The sequence below is a fragment of the Vanellus vanellus genome (genome assembly GCF_965231255.1).
Source record: "Vanellus vanellus genome assembly, chromosome: 13".
In the NCBI taxonomy this organism is placed as follows: Eukaryota; Metazoa; Chordata; class Aves; order Charadriiformes; family Charadriidae; genus Vanellus; species Vanellus vanellus.
Genome location: NC_138918.1, coordinates 7,532,949 through 7,560,237, shown reverse-complemented (window position 1 = coordinate 7,560,237; position 27,289 = coordinate 7,532,949). Strand labels below are relative to the sequence as shown.

General features: G+C 39.5%; 2 protein-coding genes across 2 annotated transcripts; both read right to left on the bottom strand.

Moving 5' to 3' along the window:
* Positions 1-3,530: 3,530 nt before the first annotated feature.
* SPINK9 (serine peptidase inhibitor Kazal type 9) lies at positions 3,531-12,319 on the bottom strand (the record flags this gene model as incomplete). The annotated part of the gene is made up of 5 exons (XM_082490175.1): positions 3,531-3,576; positions 4,104-4,231; positions 6,410-6,429; positions 8,567-8,641; positions 12,301-12,319. 5 exons carry the CDS (start codon positions 12,317-12,319, stop codon positions 3,531-3,533), a joined length of 288 nt encoding a protein of 95 aa, XP_082346301.1.
* A 6,186-nt stretch (positions 12,320-18,505) lies between these two features.
* On the bottom strand, positions 18,506-25,748 carry IL12B (interleukin 12B; the record flags this gene model as incomplete). The annotated part of the gene is made up of 6 exons (XM_082489764.1): positions 18,506-18,631; positions 19,995-20,140; positions 20,958-21,151; positions 22,180-22,297; positions 23,421-23,702; positions 25,667-25,748. The coding sequence occupies 6 exons, from the start codon at positions 25,746-25,748 to the stop codon at positions 18,506-18,508; spliced, it is 948 nt and encodes a 315-aa protein (XP_082345890.1).
* Between the last annotated feature and the right edge of the window lie 1,541 nt (positions 25,749-27,289).

Below are 27,289 nucleotides of genomic sequence, written 5' to 3'. Positions count from 1 at the left end.
TTTTACCTTCCATAAAAAATAATCCTCTTTGGTTTGAATTCCATTGCTTCTCAGCATTTGATATATTAATCTCCAGTATCATCTATCTACATTCTGTCTTCCCTTTCTCTTTTAGGCATCAAGGTGGGGTCTAATGGAGAAGAGATGAACAAAATTCAAGACATCTTATGGGATGTTAAACTCTAGTCTATATGTGTTGGTCTCAGTTTGGTAGATTCCTGTATCATGTTAAAACATTGTTGATTGCTTCTGCTTGATATTCACCCATCGGCCCATGGTGCTGTCACTGCCACCATCTGAAAATGCTTGAACATGCCAAGTTTCATCATCTGTGATTTGTTGTATCCATTCTTCGCTAATGCAGAAGGAATGTCTGCTTTCCAAAGCAACCATGAGTATAACTTACATTTGAAAATGTGTCATTCTGATAACTTGCTTCAGCAGATGGGACAGTCTCATGAAAAATTATTTTAAGTATGTCCATTAGAACATAGTTCATAGCAACATAAACTTCACACAATCAGAAAACTTTAATGGTGGAGGGACTAAATAAAGAAATACACATGATAGAAACCTGCTGTGTGTTGAGGCTCTCTTTTTTAACTATAAAATGAACGTTCGGTTTCATAGAAATGGCCTTTATTAACTAAGCCTTTGTTAACAAAGTGAAAAGATGAAGAATGGAAATGTGATTTGTTCTGGCAGCTTTTCTGGAATAACATCAATAACTTGGCATAGTAGGTAACTAGCTTACTTTTAATGAATTGCGCTTTTTCTGTTTCAGGAAGAACACGGCTCCTGAAGATTAAGCCCTCCACCACTTCTCCCCACCCGCATCACACATGAAGTCTGATTTTATTGACAGAAATACACCAGCAGAAACACAGTCTGGAAGGTACGATGAAGAGAGTGACCACACTCTTTAGCCTAGGATACATACTTGTGTGATCTGGCATTCAGAGCAGTAGTCCGTCCTTTGACACATGAAAATGCTAATTAATCCTGACTTCAGTTACAAAGAGAAGGGGACTGTAGTCTATGCAGAAACTCTTAATCCATCTTCATTAGTCTCAATGTTTAAGTTTCCAATTTTATCCTGGCACTTGGCTAAGACTGTTGTTCTAAAGTAATAACCTCAATAGAACATCAAAGTGAGTATCTTCTGCTTATGCATCACCTAGAAAATAACATGCCCATTTTCCCCTTTCTGAAAGGTGAGAGTTAAAGCCAAGGTCACAGGTGGCCTCCCATCAGTTTCAGTGACCTTTGAATGATGCGGGCTGTGGAGTGGGTTTTTAATGTACTAAGTGTACCACTGTCACTTAGAAAGGAGTCTGAAGCCTCCCACAGTGGACAATAAACCCCGCTCCATCCCAAAAGCAGTCCCTAGGCCCCGTTCTGCTGCCTGTGGTTTCATGGGACACACCAGTGACTGGAAAGAGCATATAATGTTAAGAAATCCATCTGGCCAAGATTTGCGTAATATTCGGTAACTACTGCTATTTTGCCCAGAAATGCAATGCACTAGGGAACTGTAGAGTCAGGAGAAGAGAAATAAGTCCCTTATTAAATACACTCATTATTTAGTATTATTTGATGTAGAAATGCAGAGTATTTACTTGTTATGGTGTTTGCTTGATTGGAAAAGAGCACTTCATTTACATACTTAATCCAGCATTTCATTAATCTTCAATTTTTCCTTTCATTTTTTGTTGTCTTCAGCTTTATCGTTCTTCCAGATGTCCCAGATGTACTGAGTGTACAGTGAGGCAATTAGTATTAAAATAGTTCAGCCAGTTCATGTTATAAATCAAACTAGAGACTAGGGTTACATCAGTGTGTATAGCAAATTAAACAGAGTCTCTATCATCCAGAGGTCAGCTAGTTGAGTCTAGTTGTATCTCTGCTATGAAATTATTTTACCTTCCAAAACAGGGTGCCTTCACCCGGTTCCCTATTTGGGAATGGTCCCTAGCCTCCCAAGATGTGCCTGAGAACTGTTGGGAAGAATTTTAATACAAGACAAGATCATTCCAGGGCCATGCTAACAATTTCAAAGTAAAGATGATGGAGTTCCAGTGCTCACAGCTGTGTCCTGGCACTGTTTAATCCTTTGGTAAACAAGTAGCCTGTGAAAGACTTTTTGGTTGTTAATCAGCATCACATAAAGTCCAACAGCCTCTTCTCTACAGGGAATGAGGGTGATGTTCTCAGCTCTGCCAGGAGAAAGAGCACATACTAACACCATGGACCAACAAATCCTCTTGATCCTTCCGTTACAGAATGCAATCTCCCTGATGCTACAGTGGCATTCAGCCAGCAGTGGAATGGCTAGGCTTTTTGGCGTCTTGCCTTCAAAGGCAAGGACATGAGCTTCTTTCCTCATTTTCCACTCTTTTGAAGAATGAGTCTTACTTGAGCCCACCTACAGTACCAGACAGAGATGATCAAAAATGATACCCACATTCCAGTTCCAAAATTTTCTTCATGTGTAAGCCCAGTCAAGTCAGTCATTCATAATTTTTAATTCTGGAAAGATGTATTCCCTTGGCTGACTATTTAAGTATAAAAGACATAAACTAGCTTAATAATGAAGAAAATAAGGACATAAGAGCAGAACAGAAATTTCTTCAGGTCTGAAAGGAGGCAATTTACCAGAAGTGAACAGAATTAACTGATAATCACATTTAAATGACAGCTTATATCTAAAGCTTATACCTTCTTACAATTTACCGTATTTTTTCATTTGAAGGAAAAAAAAGAGCCATATTGTAGGGTAAATTCCAGAAACCTGAGGCCACCTAGTGCATATTATCAGTGTTACAACTTTCGTTCCAGGCTTTGTTTTTTTACCTCTGGCCTTAGGTCCTGCTCTATGACTTGGGAGATATCTCATTTGTGAATAACGGATACAAAAAACTTGTTCTCTTGAAAAGTCACCATAGACCAAAAAAAAGAGTCAACGTTTATTTTAATAACCATGCAATCTAAGTAGCTAAACAACATATATAGATTAGAATTGTACAAAGTTAGAATAAAAATGAGAATTTAAAATTTAGCTACAACACTGGAAGAATCAAAGCACTGCCCAGGAAAGCTGAAGCCCTTGAAAAGAAGTATCTGCAAAAGTATCTGGGTAAATGAAAGAAAACACTTCACCACCAAGGAAAGTAGAGGCAATGCCTGTGCTGACTTGTGACCACTAAAATCAGGTGGCATTGTCAGAAGATTTGGACTTTAACTGTGGAGACAAACATATAATGAAGGGCTTGTGTGAAAACTAACTTGCTATAGAAACAGGAATGCTCCTGAGAATCCCGAGGAAGTGCTTTACAGAGAGGATGGAAGTGTCAATCCCAACACTCTGGAGCCGACAAAAGCAGTAGATGACAGACCATAGCTGAAAATCCTATTTTGTGCTTTTTGTTTGCCATCATCAGAACAGGCAGGATGAATGAAATTAAATTAAGAGATTGTGATAGGCAGTGTAAAGCTGTTCTCAGCGCTCTCCTCTGTCACGCAGGATTTGTTCAGCATGCCCCTGCTTGTTTCATATGTAAGGCACCTCTGCTTCTTCTGCAAAGGAAAGGAACGACAACGACATTGCAGATAGTAAGCTTAATCTTATGAACTAAAATATCTCTGAAGTTTTCAGCCAACAACTTGGTTACAGAGAAGACACTATAAACATTTGTAGCAGACAAGAAGGTGCTGATCTGTAAGCAGTTTTCTTTTCAAAATTATGTGGTTTATCTATAAAAAGCAAGATACTTCTGGTGCCACTTTTGAATTCTTATATGACCTGATTTGGGTCCAGGTGCTCTGTTAGCCCTGTGTTGCTCATTGGACCCTTCTCTTTACTGTCCAACGACTACAGTTTCTGCTAGAACAGAGTTGCTCACACAAATATCAAGGTCATTTGTTTAGATCAATTCGACCTTATTGGTGGGAGAAGCAATTAGTCTATAAAGATTAGGCAAAGAAACAGAGGAGTAGCAACCCTGAAAAAAATGGTAGCACTTAGTTGGAACAGAAATACCAGCTAACTCAGCTAATCTCAGATTTTGTCTTATTCAGGAGTAATTACATAGTATTCTACTTACAGGACTGCTTTGCAGAAAGAACATTTGTTGTTGTATGTTTTCCCATCAGAGCCGCAGAAAGGTTGATAGAGTCTTTCACAGTAAATAGGTCTTCCTCTCTCTAACCTCTTGTATTCACTGCAGTCTATCTGCAAATACAGTATCATTATTCTTTGAATCCATCTTTCTCACATTCTCCATTCACCTACAGAAATAGTGAATATATGAATTTTTCGGACAAGCATGTCAGCTGCTCTAGAGCAGCACAGTCAATAGGGCTCTACCATCTATATTAGCTGAGCCTAAGCTTCAAAAAAGAAACATTCTTTCTGACCGAGATACGTGCGATGCTACCCATGTCAGGTACCGAGCACCTTTAGGGACTTCGCTGTCTGTCTGAACAAGAATACAGTCACTGGAAAAAATACAGCCCCTTTTCCATCTACACAAAAGTCGAGTCTTAGTATTTCTTTCTACCTGATTGCAATTGTCAGTAAATTCAAGTGAGATTAGTTCTCAAGGATGTGAAGGCTTTCTGTCTCTTTACTATACAAGTATCAGTTCTTGATGCTTTTTTAAACTGGTGAACGAATCTGCCCAGGCAGAATTAAGTAAAGTCCTATCTAAGAATTAGCAGGAAAAGAAATTGTTGAAAGGCCCTCCTCTGACAGTTGATCTGTATTCATTGCAGACTTATATATGAAAATGGGAGTACAAACTCATAAAAGAAATGACTGAAAATGCTCCTGTCCTGGTTTTATAGCTCAATCTTCTCCTGTCAAGTGAATGTAATTCCTGCTATTTGACAAGCAAGGAGTTCCTTGTGTAGTGCACATATTCTATTTAATGTGCTGTTTGTCATCCTCAAAAGCGTAGGGTTTGCTTGCCTGGGAAATCACCTGTCCTTATAGGTGCTGTTGTAACTAAAATTGGTTCTTTTTGTTGCTAGTCTAGTGATAATTTGAAGCATATTAGTCTTTGGAGGGACACTGTGACTAGAGCTTTTCCTTTCTGAAGATCTAGCCAAAATATGTATCATAAATGTATATATTTAAAACAGAACCCAGCCTTGCTGTTCCCTTGTTATGGCCTGATTTTTTCCCCTTCATTCCAACTCTTAGTGGACAGTAGTGTTACTTCAGCCAAACCATGGAGTTCATTACAGATTATACGACTTTTTTTATGTTAGTCATTGCCCGGGGTCTGCAGGTGGGTGAAGTGAGGAGCTGTGTGTGTTCAGCCCCTTCAGCCTTCAGCAGCCCAGCCCCTGTGCCTGGGTCAGCACAGACTAACAGGTCTCCATCCACCAGCAAAAACAGTCATGAGCCAATCACTTTTTTTGGTATTATGGGCTTAAATCCAGTATCCCATTAAAAAAAAAAAAAAAAAGGCATATGTGCTGTTAGTTTACCTAGGTTTTTCCTTCATTTGGTCCTTTCCCTCTCCTCCAAAGCCCTGGCTGCTCACACATTTCAAATTCTGTGGCTGGAAAGCAGGAGGCAGCACACCTAGCCCCAGTTGCAAAAACAGGTCAGAAACCTGACATATCTAACAGGTCTCCACAACATAACTCAGCGGATGGATGCAGTGGCATGGGAGGCAATCTCTGTAGCTTGTAACTTATCGTTTTAAAACTGGTCAGCCACCAACTTGTGAGAGGCAAGGACCAGCTAATAAAAAAGCTAGAAACTAGGTGAAATTGCCCTATATATATGTGTGTAACAGCTGGTAAAACGTGGAGGATACTTAGTTTGGTGTAGAGAGTGGAACAGGCCCTTCCTGGAAAAGTATGTATATCTCGGTGTAGTTTTAGGCATCAGAGGCTGTATGTATTGTGCTAGTATGGGACCAGCTCTGTGTGTTTGAGTTTCCACTCCCTGCCACTGTCCACTGGACTCCCAAAGGACTTGTCTCTGTTCATCTGAGTAAGGATTTTTATTGCTTGGTGCTTGACCCTAGGATGGGCACTCCAGCAGAGCCAGTGAGAAATTAAAATCTCTAGGTACATGATTTAGGATCTGAAAGTCATCAAGAAAGCCTTATAGTGTCACCAACAGATAAATATTTTAAAAATTTTGATTTCTCTGACTTAAAATTTGGCTTTGCCCAATTTCTTGGTCAGACTGCATTAAACATAAAAACATACGAAAATTGCCAGGGCAACTGTATGGAAACCACGTATCTGAAACCCAAGGATTGTTCTCTGAAATCTCAATACTTTGGCAGCATTTAATTAATGTTTGATATGTCTTTTTTCTGACCTCATGGACCTCACGTTGTTACAAACTATATATTTTTATCCAGAAGTAAAGGAGAAAATTACTCACCTCATCCTCTTTGGCAGCATCTGCAATATAAACAGAACCACAAAAGATAAAATAAAAGCATTGCTGATGAACATCCAGTTGGCACCTGGGATGATTTAATTAGTACCAGCCCTTCCAGCAACACCAAGTCTCTTACCTTCTTGAAAGTAAATACTGACATAGTTTTTCAGTGTTTAATAAGTTACAGGTGTCAGGACCTATTAAACAAGTGGACCTTATTGTATCGTTTACCTTAGAAATGTGTGTCAGCAACTAGAACAATCTTTGTTGTCAGAGGGAATGGAAGCTATTGTTCCTCTTTTCACAAGAGAAAGATTGAAGACCCAGGAGTCAATATTATGTTCAATGGCCAGTGTTTTTAGGATTAACTAGTTGTTGAGCATGACTGGGTTTTAATTCCCAAGTTTATTAAAAAAAAAATCATCCGTGGCTATAAGCAAATCACATGGTCCTTTTATACTTTGTTTTTCTGTCAATAATGAGGATAATATCTTCATTGAAATATAAAACTAAATATATATAATAATGATAATGCAATTTGGATCATAATACCACTTTAAAAAGTGTTTTCCCTTGCTGGTTGATATGGATTCTAAACTATTTTGCAGACGGATTGGCTTCTATTTTGTATACATGGCATCTAATATAATGGAGCCTTGTTCTTAGGTGGGGCTTCAAAAAGCTCCTTCAAAACAATGATAATTATACCTCCCATAAAGTAATCAGGTAACATTGGCATGTCTCCATTATGATGACACATTTGTTACTTTCTTTAGGAATGTATTTTGTTGTTCTTTCCTGTAATTGTCATTCTGTGGCTTCCAAGGGATAAAAGTTAACCAGGCAGGGGCTTCAGTACAAAAGGAGCAGGAAGAAAATGCATTATGATATAAAAGGCAATACAGCTCTAGCACTTGTCTTTCTGACTAAATGTAGCTTTTCTTGATCTCTAAAGCCATTAAGCTTTCCACTGAAACTTCTTTCAATGGGGGTACTTACATCTCCTCATGAAATAAGGTTGTCCAAGGTAACTAGCAAAAATAACAAAACTAGCAAAGTAGCAAAAATAATGCTCCGTGTCAAGTTTCAGTCTATGTCACCAGAAGTTTGACTGAATTTTCATTATTCTGGAATTGGATCAGATTTAACCCACTTCCACAAAAACATTAAAATGTGGGGGTTTTTCTCTGATAATCTTTTAGTATCCACTATGTATTTGGGAGTGAATGCAAAAAACATATGGCGCAAAAAGTATTGATCCATAAACTTTTAATGCGGACAAGATAAACTAGAAAGTTCAAGGAAGGAATTTGCTGAATATAAAAGCAATATTTTTTTTTCTGCAGTTAATGAAACACTGTTTGAAAGAACAGTTTCCATTAAAAGCTTGCCATTTAATTAAAATTCACATTTTTCATAAAAAATTTCATTTTGAGACAATTTTCAAAGCAAACATTTCACAGCTATTCAAAATGGAAAAAGATTATTTTGTTTTGTAATTTTGGTTTTGTTTTAACATTTTCATTGTTTTGCTTCTTGAACATTCATAATGCTATTGAACTGCTATACTACTAACAGAAGATTTGGACTCTCTTTCAGTTATTCTAAATGTAATTATTTTTCTATATCTTTTTTTATTGCAGTTTTTGTAAAAAAAAAATACCAAGTGAAGGCTCAAGAAATTAATTCCAGCTCCCTATTTTACTATAGAGCAACTTGTGGCTCAAAGCTCTCTCCAGCCTGGCAAACTAACATTATGAAGAGGTTATTCACAGCCATATTATAAACAACTGCCTCTTGCTTGCTCAGTTTGACAGGAGAAGGATGTCCTCAGCTCCAAGCTCCCTGCTCAGATGGAAGAAAAAAGCAAGTAGGTAAAAACCTGCTGTAGTTCTGAGGCTTTACAGTTCAACTCTTAGTTACAATGCAGTATGCAGCTCTGATTCACCCCATCAAGGAATAGGTTTCATCTGCTCAAGTTTGCAACTGTAAAGCTGGTGCAATACTGCTTGCTAAATAGTGCACAAGCATAAAATTTCACTTGCTTTCTGCCACCCAAGTCCAGCAACCATTGCTTACTATCCCAGTAGACTAAGAAGCTTCCACTGTTTGAACATTAGAACTATAATATATCAGGAATTGAAAAAGGTTACTCACTTGCTAAGCAAAGAACTGCCAGGGTGAGGAGCACAAAGGCACCTGTTATCTTCATGGCAGATACGGGTTCTTGACCTGTTTCACAGCCAATCTGTGCTCTAAGTATTCCAGTACACTTAGCTTAAATGTGTATTTGTGTATCTGTGAGAGCAGATATATATATACGCATGCACAAAGAGCAAGAACCCCGATGATGAAATCCTCCTTGTAGGGAAGGTAATTAGTAGAAGGTGTTGCCCGTGGGTAGTGTCAATAAGAATGTCTTCTGTACAACATGAAGGTCGTAAGTACAGGCCAAAGATGAGCGTCACAGCATGGATTGTGATGATAAAGGAGATGTATTGTACTCTTCTAATCCCCTTGCCTAATTAACTGTTCCATCTCCATTAGCAAGTTCAAGGAGTGACTCAGTAAGGCGGTTACTTATTGCTGTTCTGTTATTGCCATATTGACACTTAGAGCTGAACATAATTCCCAGGGAAAAAAATAATTCTTACTGGGTGCATTCCAAGATTCACACCAGTAGAGCTGAAATGCTTAATTCCTATTCTCTTGAAATTTTGGAGACCCTTGTCACTAGCTGTGGATAAAGGCGATACTGGTAAGTATGGCCGTACACTGAGCCCTTTCAGACTACGCTGTGATAGTAGTTGCTGCTTGGAAAAGTCTATGTTTCATGTGAATACCCTCACCTTCACACACGGGCCAGAAGATCCCCCATTCTTTTCAGCATTTTTCTGCCTTTAAAGGTCGATCAGTTTAGAGATCAGGTACAATGTTTTGTGACAGGAGGAGCAAAGATACCGCATTGCACTGCCTAGCAAAGAGAAGTGGTGACTTCACGCTGTGCATCCTGCTGAATTACTGCCTAGTTTGCTCTCATGAGAATGTGGAGAAGATCCTCTGTCTGCCCATCTCCTTTGTTGCTATTTTCAGCACAATAGGTGTCATATCATGTGGGATTCTTTAAACAAATCCAGCATAGCAGTGTGTTAGTGACTTAATCAATAGACATAATTTTCTGGCTTTTATAATACAGACCAGGTGTAGACTCTCAATGGGAAACTCAGATCTGAGTCTTAATTATCATAAAGTTCAAAGTAATGTGGGGTTTTGAGCCTACAATCCTTCCAGAATTGCCTTCTCTTTAGTGATCTGCAGTGTAGATGTGCAGATTGTCTCAATATGAAAGACCCCTGTGTGCTATTGCAATTCACAGTATTTCAGTGATCACCCTGCAAGATAGTCTGGGGCTTTTGCCCTATGCAGGAGTTAGGGTCATATATGGTAATTTCACTTAGACAGAGGGACTGAAAGTTCTTACAGAAAACGTAGTAAGTCAAATAGACCTTGGGCCACACTAGCTCATGTGGAAACCAAAAGCGATACAGATCATCTTGTCTTTAGAGAATGTAGGTGATGAATAAATGGTTAATTTCTCATCACTTAATTGGACAAAAAAAAAAAAAAAATATAGAGGCCATCAAATTCCAGTTCCAGGCTAGGTAAAGATCTGGTTTGAGATGGAGACATGTAGTTTTGTTTTTTGTGTTTTTTTTTTTAATGCCCTTACTGCAGTGATTTCATTCTAAATTTTTCTCTGTTCTTAACTTGGACATCTGTGTATATTCCTGTGAGGTGGAGATCACAAAAGACAGTTGGTCTGGATTCTGCTGCTTTGGGATGTCAGTGAAATTTTTGTTCTGGAAGTCCCAAAACTTTTCTGGCATAGAGCCTGGCATAGAGTGTGTATAAACTCATAGAGAATATTCAGGACTTGTTGGTTGGTTGGTGGACAATTACCAATGTTAGGCAACAAGACCAAAACCCAAAACAACCCAGTAGGTGCTCCTAGTCTGAATAGCTTTGAGCAAATAAGATTCTTGAAGGTATCTTGAAACTATAAAACTGCAGATTGACAGAACACACAGGTTCCTTGACATTGGTATGAGGAAATCTGCCACTTTGGTTACACTGTCTTGCCTAATATGGTGCTACAGATTGTACTGTCTGATGAAACCTCAGTATCCATCCCATCCACCTAGCAGAAGAATATAAACATCAGATTGCAGTCTTCCGAGTTGATGTAGGAAGATTTTTTGGGGACTAGTCTAGAAAGGAAGAGAGGACTTTGGGAGGTGGGAGGGGGCTAATGAAGGAGGCAGATTTTGGATTAGATTTTTCTCAGAATTTGAAAATTATCTTGCTATTGAAAGGATTCCTGATGCTTATTCTATGACCCATAGCAGAAAAGTTATGGTGTGAATGTTTTCTTTCTGATAATGTTTAGGTGTTTTGATTAGGGCTTTTGAATTAAATTAATTTTCTGAGCAGTGGACCTTAAGATTTGTAGGGCTTTCCCAGATAACTCAGATAGAAGGGATACAGTTCTGATAAGTAGATGTGACATATTGTAGGGTGTGCAAATAGCAGCTCACTACAAGCAGGGCAGAGCAGAGGGTCAGCTGAAGTTCTCTAGATTTCTGCGTTTTGAAATATCCGGCTGTCTTGAAGCTTTAAAAAAAATGCCATACACAGAAAGCTACAGTCTGATTCCCTTTCTGTGGTGAAGTAATACTCATATGCAAAATCTCAAAATTAAATTTGGTAAAAAGTAACGCCACAAAACATTTATTGCAACTGCAGTTTAAAAGGATACCAAAGTATCTCAGTATCTATATGCCTAGTTTTAAGAATAAGCAGAATTCACATTAGCCAACTGGAGAAAATAGTCACCGTTTGACTGAAAAAATGCTTAATCTGAGGCATCTTTCTGTCCAAACTTGCAGAGGCTTGTTGTTTGCCCTGGTAGTCTTCATATAGAGCTGGTCTGACAACCTGAGACCTGTCATCCTCAGGTGGGCCAAAGGTTCATCTAGGTCAGAGTGCTGTCTTCAAGAACATTCAGCAGCAGATTGAGGGGAGAATAGAGCAGTACTTCTCTTGGTGGATAAGTTGAACATGAGTCAATGGTTTGCCCCTATAGTGAACAACTCCAACTCTGCATACTGGGCTGTATTAGTAAGAATGTAATTAGCAAGTAAAAAAATCATTGTTTCCCTCTGTTCGGCACTTATGAGGCTGCATCTGGATTCTGTGAGCAGTTCTGGGCTCCCCAGCACAAGACAGACACTGAAATACTGGAGCAAATCCAGTGAAGGACCACCAAGGTGTTTAGAAGGATGAAGCACGTGTCATACTAGGAAAGACTGAGAGAAGTGGTTTGTTCAGTTTAAACAAAGACGACAGAATCTCATTGTTGTCTTCAGCTACTTTATAGGGGCGTACCGAGAAGATAAGAGGAAGGGTAATGGCTTCAAAATGGAAGAGGGTAGATTTAAATTAGATACTAGGAAGAAATTTTTCACTATAAAGGTAGTGAGGCACTGGAATCAATTGCCCAGAGAGGTTGTGGAGGCCCCATTCCTGGAAGCATTCAAGGCCAGGTTGGACAGGGCTTTGAGCAACCTGGTCTAGCGGAAGGTGTCCCTGCCCACGGGGATGATTTTTAAGGTCCCTTCCAACTCAAACCATTATGATTCTATGAAGACAAGAGCCAGACTCTTCTCGGAGGTGCACAGTGAAAGGAAGAGAGACAATAGTGCAAATTGCAGCAAGAGAAATTCCAATTAGATGTGAGGAAAACAAATTTCACAATGAGAGTAGTCAAGCATTGGAACAGATTGCCCAGAGAGATTATGGAAACTCAATCCTTGGAGATATTAAAAAATTACTGTCCTCTAAACTGGCCATGGTCTGGTGGTAAGGTGGTGATGCAGGGAACCGGGTGACCTCCAGTGGTCCATTCCAACCTGAACTGATTCTGTGATTATCATAGGTGAATGTCAACTGTTGCTGGCAGTCAGCTGTTTAGGGACTTTGTGGCATATTATATTTGTCCTTATGAGTTAACATTTCTAGATTTGACAAAGCAGGCATGGACAACAGAGCAGCACATTGGATTGATTTTAGCAACCTGAAAAAAATGTTGTTTGTTGGAAAACAAGTGTTAAGATCTGTTTAGTAATAGCTGCTTCCCGGAGCTGGTTAAGTAAGGCCTCTTTACCATACCTAAAACTATGAGTGAAATTTTGGCCTCATGAGCAAACTCTTACTGGTTTCCATTGAGCTGGGAGGTACTGTTTTAATACATGTATGTTAATAGTGGGCCTCTGATAGTTTTCTACTTTTATCATTGTTTCTTGTCTTTTCCCAACCTCCTACCTCTCCAAGTTGTTATTTTGAAGAAGAAAGAGCAATTACTCGGTGAACAAATATTTCTTCACTTTAATGGGCCTGTTACATCTGATAAAATATTAGTGCATATTTTTCTGAGAGTGAGAACGAACATTTGTCACAATTATTGATATATTGCCTTTATCTTTGGAGCCTGGAATGGAGCACAAATGTGATGCCAAATATGCTGCTGCAACACGTCATTTGTTAAGTGCCTGCTTTATTCTGCATGGGAGGATGTTATCTGGCTGCATTCCAGAAAGCATTGATGCGCAGTGGTGTGTTCCCATTCATAAGATGGAGCGCCTCACATTGAGGACATCAACAGTGCACAAAATGGCACATGGAATAGCTAAAGAACATATTCTCACACAGCATGTATACCTGGGAAGAACGTGCAAGCCAAGATAGATATTGTTATGGTCCCAAGTGGGACATTCAGACCTCTTAGTGATGTTTATACAGAACCCAGTACACAGACTCCATCAATTTTATTGTGTGTAGGTGGTTAGGGTTGTCCGCCCATGTGCAATTAACGTATCAGACTTTTAAAGTCTTGCTCAATGGAAGATTTGAGAACCAAGTGATGTATTTCTTAAGGCATCAAACTGTGCCAAAACATTTGGGTATTTGCCTGAAGGAAGGTGAGTTTGCCATTTTCCACACCTTAAGAAAGATCAAAGAAGCCTTTCTTTAAAATTGCAGGTATCAAGCTGGGACAGATCCCAGCTGAAGGTTTCATATGTTATTTTAGAATGTAAAAAAAAAACCCCAAAATCAAAAAAAACACCCAAACCCAACACCATGACTGGCTGCAAAGGCTGGAACTAATCTTTATTCTTTTTCTTTGTATCTTCTGATGTCTTTAAGATAAATTACAAGGCTGTGATAGCTACTATCGTGCAACTAGCTTGTGAATCCTTTGAGTTACTTAGTGTCATAGCATTGATGTTTCTGAATGACTTGAATCTTCACACATATATGCAAAACAGGCATTAACAGCTTAACACTTAGCACTGAATGAATTGGACAGTGAGCATTGAATAGGATTTATTTTAAATTGCTTTCTATTTTGTATTTTAAGATGTCATTTCCGTGTTTAGCACTTTGAAGTTCTGTCACACTGAAGTCAGTGAAACGGAAATATTTGAGGAAAGGTTTCTTAGTTTTTTTCATGTCTCAGAACAAGGTTAGAGGACATATATTGGTTTTGCCTCTATTGAAAGTGTAACTTTAATAAAAGAGAAGCTACAACTTATGAAGAATTGGGAAAAGATGAAGGTCAGCTTGGAAGGAGGGGTGGATATGAAACATTTGGACCTGAAATCTAATATGTGCTCTCTCACAGAAGCCGGAAGTATATAAGCCTTTTTCCCCCCCCCTTTTGCTGTTAGCAAGTGCCTGCTTGCCCCGTTCTAATGGCTGAAGCACTTAGAGGATAGCAAGCTCCCTCTGCAAGCTCTTAGTGCCTCATTAAGTACACCAACTATTTGTAAAGCATTCTTTAGGATGAGGAGCACCCACAAAAAGCCCTGGAGGGAATTAGTCAGTCTCTGTTCGGTGCAGATTTAGGGAGGTGTGGTAGGCAAAACCCAAAGCCACATGTTGAATGATGAGTATGAATGGAAAGCTGGAGGATCTGCCCCTTCCCAGAGAATGGTGGGTCACTGAGTAAGACAGGGGTCCAGTAGAAGACCTATTATGTGACTATGTAATTAACGACTGTCATATCATCGAGCCTCGGGAATAAACTTAATTCTATCATTATTTTATTTCAAAAGCTTTGATTTTGCAATCTAAAGTTTTTTTAGGGGCAATTTTGTACATTGTGCAGCCTGATTGAGTATATGCATTGTGACATTTATAAGAAGGTTTCCAGATTATCTGCAGTGCAACAAGAAGAGGAATTAAGAAAGAGAAGTACGAAGATTAACTGACACATCAACTATTATTTTCTTGACTGGATGGAGTATGTTAGGAAATGTATGGAGCCACCCTAGTGAATATTTGTGCTGTAACATTAACACCTTTTGGTGCAGTCTAGAGAGTTCCTCAGAGATGGGAGACTGGCTAGCAATTTCTGGAGAAGATATTCAGAGGCACTGGATCCATATAAGGCCCAGGAAATGGATAATCAAGGACTGAAGCCAACTTTATGTCTTAGAGAGCAGCCGTCTTACAATTAACTTGATTTCTGCAGAAAGAGGGGCAGTTTCAAGCTGTGCTTTGTTATTTTTCTGAAGAATCTTAGACAATGACTTTCCTCACTACTGGTTCCTCGTTACCTCATCATCTATGCCAGAAAAGCTTCCTGTAGGGAGGCTTAACTCATCTTACAGGATCATGGCACAGAAAGGCATATTCCTCTAAAGGTAATAGATCAACATAGCCCTTGTCAGGATACTTGTAAATTTAGCCTGAGTATTTCTGAGAGTGAAAACTAGGCTGAATCCAAGTTAATGAGAGGTTTCAATGATTGGTTTCAACGGTGCCAGGGTTCCAACCCAGATATCTGATGAACAGGAAAGTCCTACCAATTCTGAACACTGTACCAACAGTATTAGAGAGAAACCTCAAAGACCTCAAGATATATGTCAGCCTGGTTTCAGTTGCAAACCTCCTGACCACAAAGGCCATGGAACTTCAATGTACTCTTAGACTGCAAAAGAAACAGTAACTTCTTAGCCTGCAGAAGAGGGTTTAGAGGAGACTGCTGACTAACAGACATCACTTTTCTGTGTTGTCCTGTACAGCTTTACAGGTCATGAACCTGGTAGCATTAATCAGTAACATTACTTCTCCCTACAGATGTTGCCTCAGAAGTAGTGTGTAATGTTCTCGTAGGAAAGTGAAGAGTGATATTAACCATTCTTCTTAAAAGATCACAAGTAAACCGAATTTTCTTGTTTTCAGGTGTATTTATTATTAGTTCCCTTGTAAAACAAGCACAGTAATTTGCATTTATAGCAAAAATAAGATGCATACACTTAATATTAATAAACACTAACAGCACTTGTAGCTAGATTATCAACAGTTTTCTGAAATATCAGATACTTCCCACATTTCAATGTTTAAATACCTTAAATTGCCAGCCATGTCTAAGACCGGAAAAAAAGGAAGCACGGTCACAATGGAAGTCTTTCTTTAATTTCAGTGATCCTTTGTCAGGGATTAAGCCCTAAATCCTTAAACATATTTTAATGTATTTTGTCCTCCTGAAAGTCAGGGTTTAAGTGGTTTGATAAAAATATACAGGCTTCAACACATGCTTCTGCTTCTTTCCAGACCCGGGAACTTACACTGTAAGCAGTTCAGAACCAGGACTTGAGGGTTTTTTCCTAAGGTTCTGAGAAGATACCTAGCACATGTTGCAATACTAGGGAAATGCTTTCAAAATGAACTATAAAAATATGTATTCTAAAACTCTAATTAGATGCTTAACATTCACATAGAAAACCAGTTACCAATTGCTTTCTGAAATATCAGATACACTGCAGTTAAACTTCTAAATAATTTAAGCTGCCTTGGTTTAGGTTGCAGATTCCTGACTACTTGTGCCCTGTGGTTTTGCCTGTGGCACGGCAGGTCTGAATTAATTTTACTGTCAGAAAACTCCACTGCAAGAGATGCACTGGGTACACACAGGTCTCTGAATAAAGGGCCTCTAAAGGTCACAGGCATGAAAGAGAGGGAGTTGTGTTTAGGAGGTGTTATATTCCGCTACTGGTTCCCATTTCCTTTCATGTCGATGAGAGGGGGCAACAGGACTCTTTCAACCAAGTTGCCTCCACGCCAGCACTCCCATTGCTTCCACTGCAGCTTGGGTTCAGCTGCAAGCGTAGGGCTTTGGGAGGGGTTGATCCCTCACGCAACAACCATTTGCAGCGTTCACCAGCTGAGCATCAACATGATGTAAGCACAGACAGCTGACAATGCAGCAGCTAACATTTCTAGGACTCTGAACTTGCAATTCCTTCTTTTACTAAAACATCTGCAATCAGATTGGACAATGAGGATGGCCCTGATACACGATGCATAGCTGCTTCATGCAGCCAGGGCTTTCTATGCTGACACATTTCAACAAAGTGAAAACAAATAAATAAATAAATAAATTATAAAACAGTTAAATAATGGAACACTGAAGCAGTTCTTTCAGTAAGTTACTTTCCAAATAAATTAACACATGAAACAGTTTAAATAGCAACTGCCATCGTCTGGCATTGCAAGTCATGTCAAGTAAATAAATACTAATAAATAAATAAATAAATAAATAAAAGCAATAAATAATATGCAGAGCCTACAATAATAGCTGACAGCAATGTATCAAAATACATGTTAATATAACATGATGTATGCTAAAGGTGTTACTCAAATTGGGGGAATTTAAAAGAGCTGCTAAAATCAGGATCATATTAATCTATTACAAAAAAAATACAGTATGGCTTCTTAATAATCTCAAATGCATATTTTTCTTCTAATTATGCTTATGTTCTTGTGCTAATTCATTCTTTGCTTTCTTTAAGAGCATTGCACCATTCTCCTAGAATTTCTGACTGGTTATCTGTAAAATAAGAGAAAGGAAATTTACATAAGAATTATCTTTATTTACCTCAGACCTAGATTTTTAGTCCATTTCTCAATAAAGCTTTTCTGGTCTGAGCCACCTGGTGAAATGCTACCACTTAATTTCTCTAACGGACTCAGGACCACATAATGCAAGGCTCAGAAGTTCCTGTGTCTGATGGAGATCAGGATTCAGCTAAAACTGATGACAGTTAGGCACCTGTCTAGCTATGGCCCTTTTGGAAATTTCCCTCAGTTCCCATTGGTACCTCTAAATGCCTCTGTACTGATGAAGACTGAGTCCACAGAACAGTGTGATCTCATTTCAAGTGTTTCAATTGGGCTACAAATGTATAACTTTTCAACAGTATGACTCAGGAAACCTGGGGGTCAGAGCAATTTGCATCTACACCTAATTGAAAAAAAACCACTCCAAAATTACAAAACACAAGAGCGGAAGAAGATTAAAAAATCTACATAATTCTTTTTGGTGTTGATCTGAAGGAGGCTGTTTCCATATTTAAAATTATGTTCTGACCTGGAAAGCTATGCTGAGAGTAATTTAGAGTTGTCAGAGAATGCTAATCAATTCACAGAAAAAGAAAACAGCCATCCCTAGGACTAGCAGAAGCTGCTAAAAGCTTCTCTCTGTAATAGCAAATATCTCTTCTTTCTCTCTCTCTCAATCCCTTTCTCATTTTACTGGTAAAACTTGGCTGTATAGGGATTGTCTGCTGTATTTGGATGCTCAACATTGATTCATAAGCTATCAATGAACAGAAAGGATAAAATTCAGCATGGCTTACACTAGCAACAGCCAGATATTTCTTCAAGAATACTTTGTAATTGCCCAGTTAGGTAGAACCCTACTCATGTCCATGAACTTACATGCATTGTTTTCTCTCTGATTTAAATGGATTCTAATTGTTTCCTCAATTTTAGTTTTTTGTTTAGACAGCCCAATACATTTACATGTTTATTCTTTTACAGATATTTCATGAAAAAAATGTTCAGGAGACAAAAAAGGTTATGAGGAAATGTGAAATAAATGAGTATTTAAGTAGCACAATAAGTTCATAGACTGCTTACTCTCCTAGGTAAGGAATCATCCCTGTTCCTCCAGTAGAAAGTTCAGAAGTCTTACCTGCAACGTGAAGACCACTCACTCCAGGATGAGTTGTAATAGCGATCCCTGGCCTGCACAAAGATCTTGTCTTTTGGCCCAATCATTGGAATCTGAATAGACTGCTCATCAGCATCGTAGACCTATGAACAGGGCACAGCTCCATCAGCCGATTGTAAAGGTCAAGCAGAACATACTGTAAAGTGCCAGAGAGATTGCAACGAGCATGTGTAACTCCAAAATCCCACTAGTAGTCTGTTGTGTCAGAGGCACCAATCTTCACCCACAGATACCAAAGTCATGAGGACTTATGAGAACTTGAGCCTCAGTAGAAACAAACTAAAAAGCCCACTTTCCACTGAAGTTAGTGTTGTAAAGTGATCCAACCCCCACACCGAAACAGTCATTAAAACAAAGGGTTTATTTGTTTGTGTGGGTTTTTCTCTCTTTTCTTCTTCTCCCAGAGTGGGACCCTAAAAGACAGAAGTTGCTGCTTTTCAGTATCATTGAAATTTCCACCGAGGACTTGTGGCGGATACAAGAAACACTCGGTAGACTCGCAGGTTTCTCTACCTAATGGCTTGCACAAAAGAACTCTGCTAAAATCAAGGAGTCAGCACTAGGAGAATGGCCCCATCTGCTGGTACGGGCTCGCTTTTTTTTTTTTTTTTTTCACATAGAAAAAGACATCCTCTAGCGTCTTTGTTTAATCAGTTGACAAACTGGAACGATCATTACATTTGTTTACTTTTCTGATCGCTGGACCAAGGAATAGCAGCATTGCAGTTAAGGACCTGCACTGTAGGAAACTGGTTTGTGTATTTCTTTTCCAGTTCTGCTGCTGATTTCTGTGGCAACTTAGGCAAATTGCCATACTACTGTTGTGTACTCTTTAGTGTATCCATGAGCATTAGCAAAGGAAGCAAAACCATTTTGTGATTTAAAGCTAACACAGAGTAGCAGTGTTTAGTTAACAATTAACTAGTAACTGGAAAGTGAGTGGCAAAGACTGTAGTCTTCACCAGTCTCCACAGAAATGCTACCAAATGAGTCACTGATTCCTTATTTGCCAATTCACCTATAAAGTTTGAGCTACCCAGGTACAAACAACACACAAGGAAATCAGTGCAACAGATCCTAGACTTCTTGATTTGGAAATTGGGATTTTCCCACATTAGGACCCACACAGCCTACTAATGAATTAGTAAATACATTTCTCACGCTAGCGCAGCTATGCAATGCTGGGCACGATTTTATCTCCCCAGTTACATAAGGGTTGCATCCACCCCAGAGTGTGTTTGGATCTTACTGCTCATAGGACTGGGAAGGAGGTCTGATTCTGCCAAGACAGAACCTCACCACATTTGGGTCTCAGCATCCTTTTTTCTTTTTAAAAATTTTAGTCCATGATTCTTGCATACTAAGCTTACATTATTTTATATAATTATATATATATTATTATATTCTTCAAGCAAGAAAATTGTGTTTCAAATGTTGTATCTCTACCTGGCTTTTGTGTTTCTTTGTACTTTCAACTTTGACCCTGAAAGTCAAAGGGAAGTAGGACTTTGGTGTGCTCCATGTTCCGGGATATGTCCAGGTCACTGTTCCATTTGTGGCCACATACTGACATTGGGGTGGGTCAGGCTTTACTGCAGGAGAAAATATAGAAGGAATTAATTCACATTAGCAGCATAATATCAGATGTTCGTGTACTACTGTTGATAGCTTTATAGGGATCGGCTTTGGGACACTCCATGAGATTAAGAGAGGAGTAGGCATAATGTACAAGAACTGCCTTGTGTGCTTCTTATGGAAAATTAAGCACACTCCCAGAGTCTCTCTGGGTAAGAGCCTTCTTTTTTTTTTTTTTGCCTGGAGGGTTGCAGAGGGCTCTGTTGGACACAGAGGAATATCTTCAACCCCTGCTGACCATTAGGGCATTCAGCAAAACATCTGTTTCTTTAAGATGCTGCTTCATTTTCCTGTGCCTATGGCATCGTGGTCACAGCTGGTCCTCTTATTTCCTGTCGGTTTTTATTAACCTGCCCTGGATGCCCATCTGTAAGAATGGATCAGGAGGGAAGCATACCTAGCTTTAACCATCACCTGATTAAGTCTGCAGTTCTCAGAGAGGAGCCTGCTGGGCTATTGGTTATTCTCTGACTTCTCCCACATACCCTTTCCAAAACATGTCCATAGAGAAGGCTACAGAAACTTCTGGGAGATGTGGGGGTGAGAGGGTTGGAGGTCACAAGTAGGGAGATGTTGCTTCTTGACTTCCTCATCCTCTTCCGGACTGTTGCTATGATTTGTTTTCCCCTGTTCCAGTAACTGGGGGCTTGATACAGATTTACAGTAGAACAGGGCAGGGATTCCCAAGCTTGGTTTGATCAGCTGCCGTTGTTAGTTCCACTATCAGTAGCAAGAATAAAGCTAAGAATTAACCATGATTCCTGGTCTACTCACCGATATCTCTGATGAAGAAGCTGCTAGTGTAGTTCTCATATTCCACTTCGTCAATGACCTCCAGGAACATCTCAATTGGCTGATGCTCTTCAGCAAATGGACAGTAGTTTTCTTTCTGGCACTGGGCTGTGTATTCTGTCACTGATTTATCAGTGTGAGCTACAGGGCTGCTGCAGGTTACGTCTCCTTGAGAGCTGAATACAGAACAGAGAAAAGTACTGGAAATGCTGGTTTGTTCTGAGAATTTGATGCCATAATAACATGTATTTGGTAAGGTAATGTTTTAATGGTGCCTGTATCATTTTATGTCTGCACTTCAACAGCTGCAGAAACAGTTCAGTGGGAGTTCTTACATTTTCAGTGCTGTATACATATTAATGTAAAATAACAAAAGCCCCTCTGCCTTAGCAGAAGGAATTAGTGCTTAAACCTAAACCAGGATATATAATTTCTTATTACCACTGTCCCATTACAAGTTCTAGTATCTTACTTTATTCCTTAGCCCTTTCCAAAACCTTGCTGGAATAAATAAGGAAGGTTAAAATGCATCCATTAGGGAATAAATAAAATAAGCCATCTATAAAGTACTACCTGAATCTGGTTCTATTTTTTGCATTCAGCAAAACAGAACACTGCAGTTATTTCTTCTTTAACAAACTGAAGTGACCTTTGGTCAAGCACTCCGTGTTTTGGAGAAACCCCAAGAGTAGTGGGAGGTAGGAAATCCCCACAAGGTTCCCCTCACATAGTTCCCTCGCAGGTTTCTGCAGCGTTCCTCAACAGAGACTTGTCAGTGGACATGTGGCTTTTGCAGTGGGTGCACCCTCCCACTGCCTTAATTTCACTGGACCTGCTGCGAAGGGACTCGGTACTGTGATTGTTTCTGCTTTTGGCTCAACTTCCTCCCTCTCCCCTGCATGATGTTTTTTTGCTATTGCTTAAGTGATTCTGTGGCTGTACTGTAGCAGCTGTAACAGTCCAGTGGGGGTTGTTCCATTTTCAAGTCTTTTTATTAATTTCTGAGCAACTTCCATGCCCTTATTAGTTAAGTTACTCCCAGTGATGGCTCAAAACATTTTGCAGATGTTCAGACTCTGGAAGTGGGATTCCTTGCCTTCTACATGTCCTCAATAGCCTAAAATCCAGGATCTCCTACACAGAGTAACACAAAGGGCTCTTCTGGCCTTACTATGAGCTTGTTAAGGAAAGTACAAGCTTTTACCCTTTTAGACTTCTGATTGTGAACTTCACATTTGGACTCTCATTTTCTGTCATCCATGAACATATGAAAATTCCAGAGTAGTTCTTTGCTTCACATTTTAAAAATGTCCTGTTTGGCTCTAGATGGAAAAAGAAAGAAAACATGATTTATTTACTCTTTTTGCCAAAATGGTCAAAGCAGAGAGAAAACAGTAATTCAACAGACTCCCATCTACTTTGGCAGGTGGTGGGTCCATAGGCAGACACAGTCTCACACTGCCCCTTGGGCATCCACCTGTAGTTAAAAAGCCATATAACCACAGTTAGTGGCTGAAGGCTGGTTTACATGGCACCACGTTAACCACATCTACGTGGCTATTGACAGGAGCTAGAGCATACCCAAGCTCTTGCAGATAGCTGTAAGAGATTTATCCACACATCCATTTTTCTTTCACAAAGAAACATTGCAGCTATTCAGTTTGCAAACCTCTGTATTTGTTACCCTGCGCATGACAGCGCACACAGTGGATAATCCCACGTCTTCACACACTGGGGCACTGGATGGGAATGTTTCCAGTGTGAGAAGCGAATGAAGCCTCAGTATAGGCACGTGTTTCGTTTCTGCTGCCCAGCACTGCAGACTCTCAACAACTCTATATTGTATCCTGGGTGTAGCTGACTGGCAGACCAGCTTACTGCATCTGATATGTGGGTCCAGGAGCCAGAGAAAAAGCCTCGGAAATTCGTAAGGTCCTGGCACTACAGTGAGGGACTGCAGTATGAGAGACAAATGAGTAAGTTTCATGCAGAAAATGCAGAACATCACAGGCCTGTCTCAGTGGGTTAATTGCGAATGGAGAAGCCTAAACAACAGCACTTAAAATCTAGGTCAGTCCCTGGTTCTGTCAAATCACGTAGCTCTGGTTTTGCAAAGCCTCTCCTGAGTGCTAGGTCTGTGAGATGGAGGCAAAGTAAGTCAATTGCTCACCCATCAAAAAGCAGTGGTGTGGTATTGATGTTATCCTGTATCTAATCATTCCTACCATCACTCCATCCTATAGGTCTAAAGAGTCCTAAATTAATCCCACGGCAACTGATTCCTGTGCTGCTCATCAGCTGCACCATAAGCAGTAAAGCATTTGAAGAGGATCCATTTTAAAGTGGATATTACTCATGTGTTTTTCCAGGGAGCTCCCTCTGGTCCTTATGAAGCTCCAATGCACAAAGCTGAGCAAGATGCATCACATCATTTTATGACCGTACCTTTAAAGCTTTTCAGAATTGACCTTATCATTTGCCCATTGGAGTCTATTTTAGTTATGAGGAAGAAATCATAGCTGACAATTTCATGGGTATTAGCTGTCAGACAGGTGTAGTTGCCAGCATCTGGGAACTCTTTCACTTCAGCAATCAGAGTCTTTCCAGTTCCTTTCAGTTCGGTGTCCTTTTTCCAGTAAACTGGCAGTGCTTCTTCAGACGTGTTACAGGTGAGCTCCACTCTTTTAGGTGGTGTCTCATCATCCCACTCTGATTCTATGACGTACACTGGACATTGCAGAGAAAGACATGTTAGCAGCTACTCATACTTAACAGTGTGAAGATTGAACTGAGCCCTTTTTTTCAGCTCTACTCTCCAGGAAAACTGCTAACAAATCTCTGGCTTTCTTTCCCAAGGCTTCACCATCACTTGGAAATCTTTACTACAAGAAGAGGTTCTACTTAATTTACAGTGCATGTATAACCTGCTGATCAATAGGGATGACATTTTAGTGGAAGAAATTATTTTTTTCCCATGTTCCCAGAGGATCTTATAGTGGTTCATAACCATGGGAAGTAAGCAGGTACCTTTGTTTTAAAGGTGAGGATGCCAGGACACACTGATCGATCCCAGGTATTCCTCCTGCACGTGGCCTGTGGCCTTTGCTCATGGAATGGCACATAAAACCACTCCCGATTATGGTGCTTTGCTATGGTGCCAAGTTATGATGCTTTGCCCTCTTCAGTGTCAAAGGTCTGTGAGTGCGCAGTGGGATGGGACGAAAGCTCTGGGTGAGTGGTTTGTATTTGCCAGTAGCTGATGCTGTTTTCCATTTTCCGCGGGGAACAATCTATACTCCTATCACCTAGGTCCAAATGGAGCAATTACTAAGAGACGGGGGATTGCTGAGCTACAGCAGAGCTAAGTGGACTGCGACAGGGAGATGTGGTCTTCTAAAGGCCACCTTGTAACTCTGAAGTGCCCTGCTGGTGTTTCCAAATTAGAAGACTCATCACATAACAAAATAACTTGGAACAATTCCATTAAAGAAACATTATGTTCTCTTGTCTCTTTGCTGTGGTTGGCTGAAGAACTTTACCTACGCTTCTGTGCGGCACTAGTTCTCAAATTTAACTGTCATTGCTCAGACCTACTACTGCTGTCACAGGCTCCCCAACCACGTTCAGTGCCTTCAGAGACTTCTACATGCAAGAAGTGGCAAACATTTGTTTCTTAGTGTGCCAACACCACAGCAAACGCCCAGCTCAAGAAAGCAGAGTTCCAGTGAGCTCTAAGACCTTTTCACCAGAGCATTTAACTACCAGAATGAGAGCTTTAAGACTTTACCACAAGGAAGAAAGACCAAGAAGTAAATGTCAATTGCTGAATCTAAAATGGCAGAAAACACGCAACTCTAGGAAGCTCACCAAACTGCTCATGGGTATTTGAAGCACAGGCAAGGTAAATCTTACAGGCTTCAAACACAAAGGTTATTCTCAATACCAGCAAATATATTTGCAGTTTTCAGCACCGTGGTATTACTCATGGAACCCACAGGATAAATCATTTTTTAATGTAAAGATATGGGGAAAAGTAATTGAATTACGTTTTACAAATAAAACACAATCAAATTCAGAATGCTTTTCTCGTGTTTATTAGGGTCCTTCTTTTTGGTTAATCACATTGAAGACAGACTGGATTATGGAGCTACACTGGGTGAATAAGAACAGCAAATTCGATTATCTGAATTTAGCCCAATTTTCTGGTAAGTTATTTTCTGGTAAGTTATTCAGAAGATTTGTTTATTACTGAACCTATATTTTTACAAATATATTTACATTTAAGTTATTTACCATAAAAGTTGGATAAACTATTTCTAGGTTTTAGGTTTTACTGTGAAATATTTTTTGACAATTAATTCTTCACTTGTTTGTTTGTGGGCTGTTACTTAAGTCACAAGATACTGTTTCTGCTTCCAGACTGCATAACTGAAACAAGAGAATGGGGAATAGGAAATAAGACTGTTCCTAATGCAAATATTGAGAATGTCTGTTATACAACATTTTAGGACTTTTAAATATTTCTTTCATTAATGCCAATTAGTTGGCTAGTTATTCACAAAGAAATAGGAGGAACCTTGGTCTAAGATACTATGGTCAACAAATTCTGGGCTGGTGGACACAAGTATAACTCTGAAATACTCTTGTGCCCTACAGTCAGCTGTAGGTCTCAGTAAGTGAAGACTGCTTACCATTTTCCTTCAGTTTCCACTGCGCTTCCAGAAGGGCAGCAAAGGAAAATAATGATAGTAAGGCAAATAGTAGGTGAGTCATCTGTAGGGATAAAATAAATTACTAAACTTCATTGAGGATTGTTAAGTGTGTACTGAAATCAAGCTCAATGCTGGACAGGATAATAATAAGACAGTCAGCTCCGGTGAACTAAGAAACATTCTCCCATTCTAAGAACTCTTAGACTACATAAAAATCGAATATCAGGTTTGTACTGGAGCTCAAGCCAAGATTTTGATCTGCTTGTTATTCACACCACAAACCGGTTTACTGAAGAAATCACGGAACTTAGAGGAAATTGTTGTGTGCATGGGTCTCAGATGGTCAGGGGCTCAGAAGCATTGCCAGGTCCCTCAGTTAAATACTCTTCACACAAGAAAAGTCCTGCTGATGCCAGCGAGGCTCGTTGCATGAACAAGGCATTGGACTAAAGGATCAATAGACATTAAATTCCAGTCATACAAAGCTTATAATTATATTCCTTGGTTTAAGCATGTCAATAGTACTATTAAAACAAAGGACTGCAAATAAAATAAGGACCTGCTGGACTGTAGTCTTCACCATCTCTGTGAGAACAAGTGACAGCAGTGTCAATAATGCAGTGTAGAGCTGTCATCAATACTGACACTTGCCTAACTGGTTCTCGTTCTCCTATCCACCAGAAGTTGCATAGTCTAACTAATTTTGCAAGCAATTTCAGGCAATATTCCTACCGGATTCAGTGCCACAGCTGTATTTGCAGAAATGGCTGGATACATATATCATTGTTGCTCTGTTCATTTGAGACATATACATATATCTCACTTGAGAATATGTAAGTGTATAGCTGTATAGAAAACAAATAAATGTATATTTGTCCTGAATTCAAAATAAAGCTAGAGCTCTTCATGAAACACAAAACATATTTGCCAAATATTGTAGTAGTCACTGAGTGCATAAAAAACTTTAATGATGGTTATTTAGATACACTTTCAGACCTTTTTCAACTGGAGATTAAGCCAAATGAATAGGAGTATGACTTAGAAAAAGAGATCGGTGAATATATCTTTCAAAGTCTGTTCTGACTACAGTGGGAGTCTGAATGCACATGAAAAACACAAAATTAAGTGGTTTGGGCTTTTCTTCCTCCCAAACCAGTCTTTTTCAGAGAAAGGAGAGTAGTCCTCCTGATTTCTTCTCATGTGCTACGAAATGTTTTCATTCGGGTTTATGGAGGAAGAATATGTGTGTATTTCTAAATGCACCAAATCTATTACTAACTGGAAGCTCCTGCTATTATTAGCAGTCCTTAATCTTGATTAGAAGTCAGCTGTCTCTGGACCAATGCCAAGAAAGCATACCATCTGATTTTATACACTGCACAGCACAGCTATTAATGGGACCAGAAGCTACAAGTATAGTATCCGGAGAGAGTATCTAGGAGAGGAACCAGCTCACATTGCCTCTGTACTCAGAGAGACACAGGATCCTCAGTGAAAAGCCAGATACTAGCAGGCAGCCCGTCAGCAGTATATTGCCTCATTAAAAGGCAAACATTCTTAGCTCCTGATGATTACCTACTGCAGGCAGGACTATCCGTAATT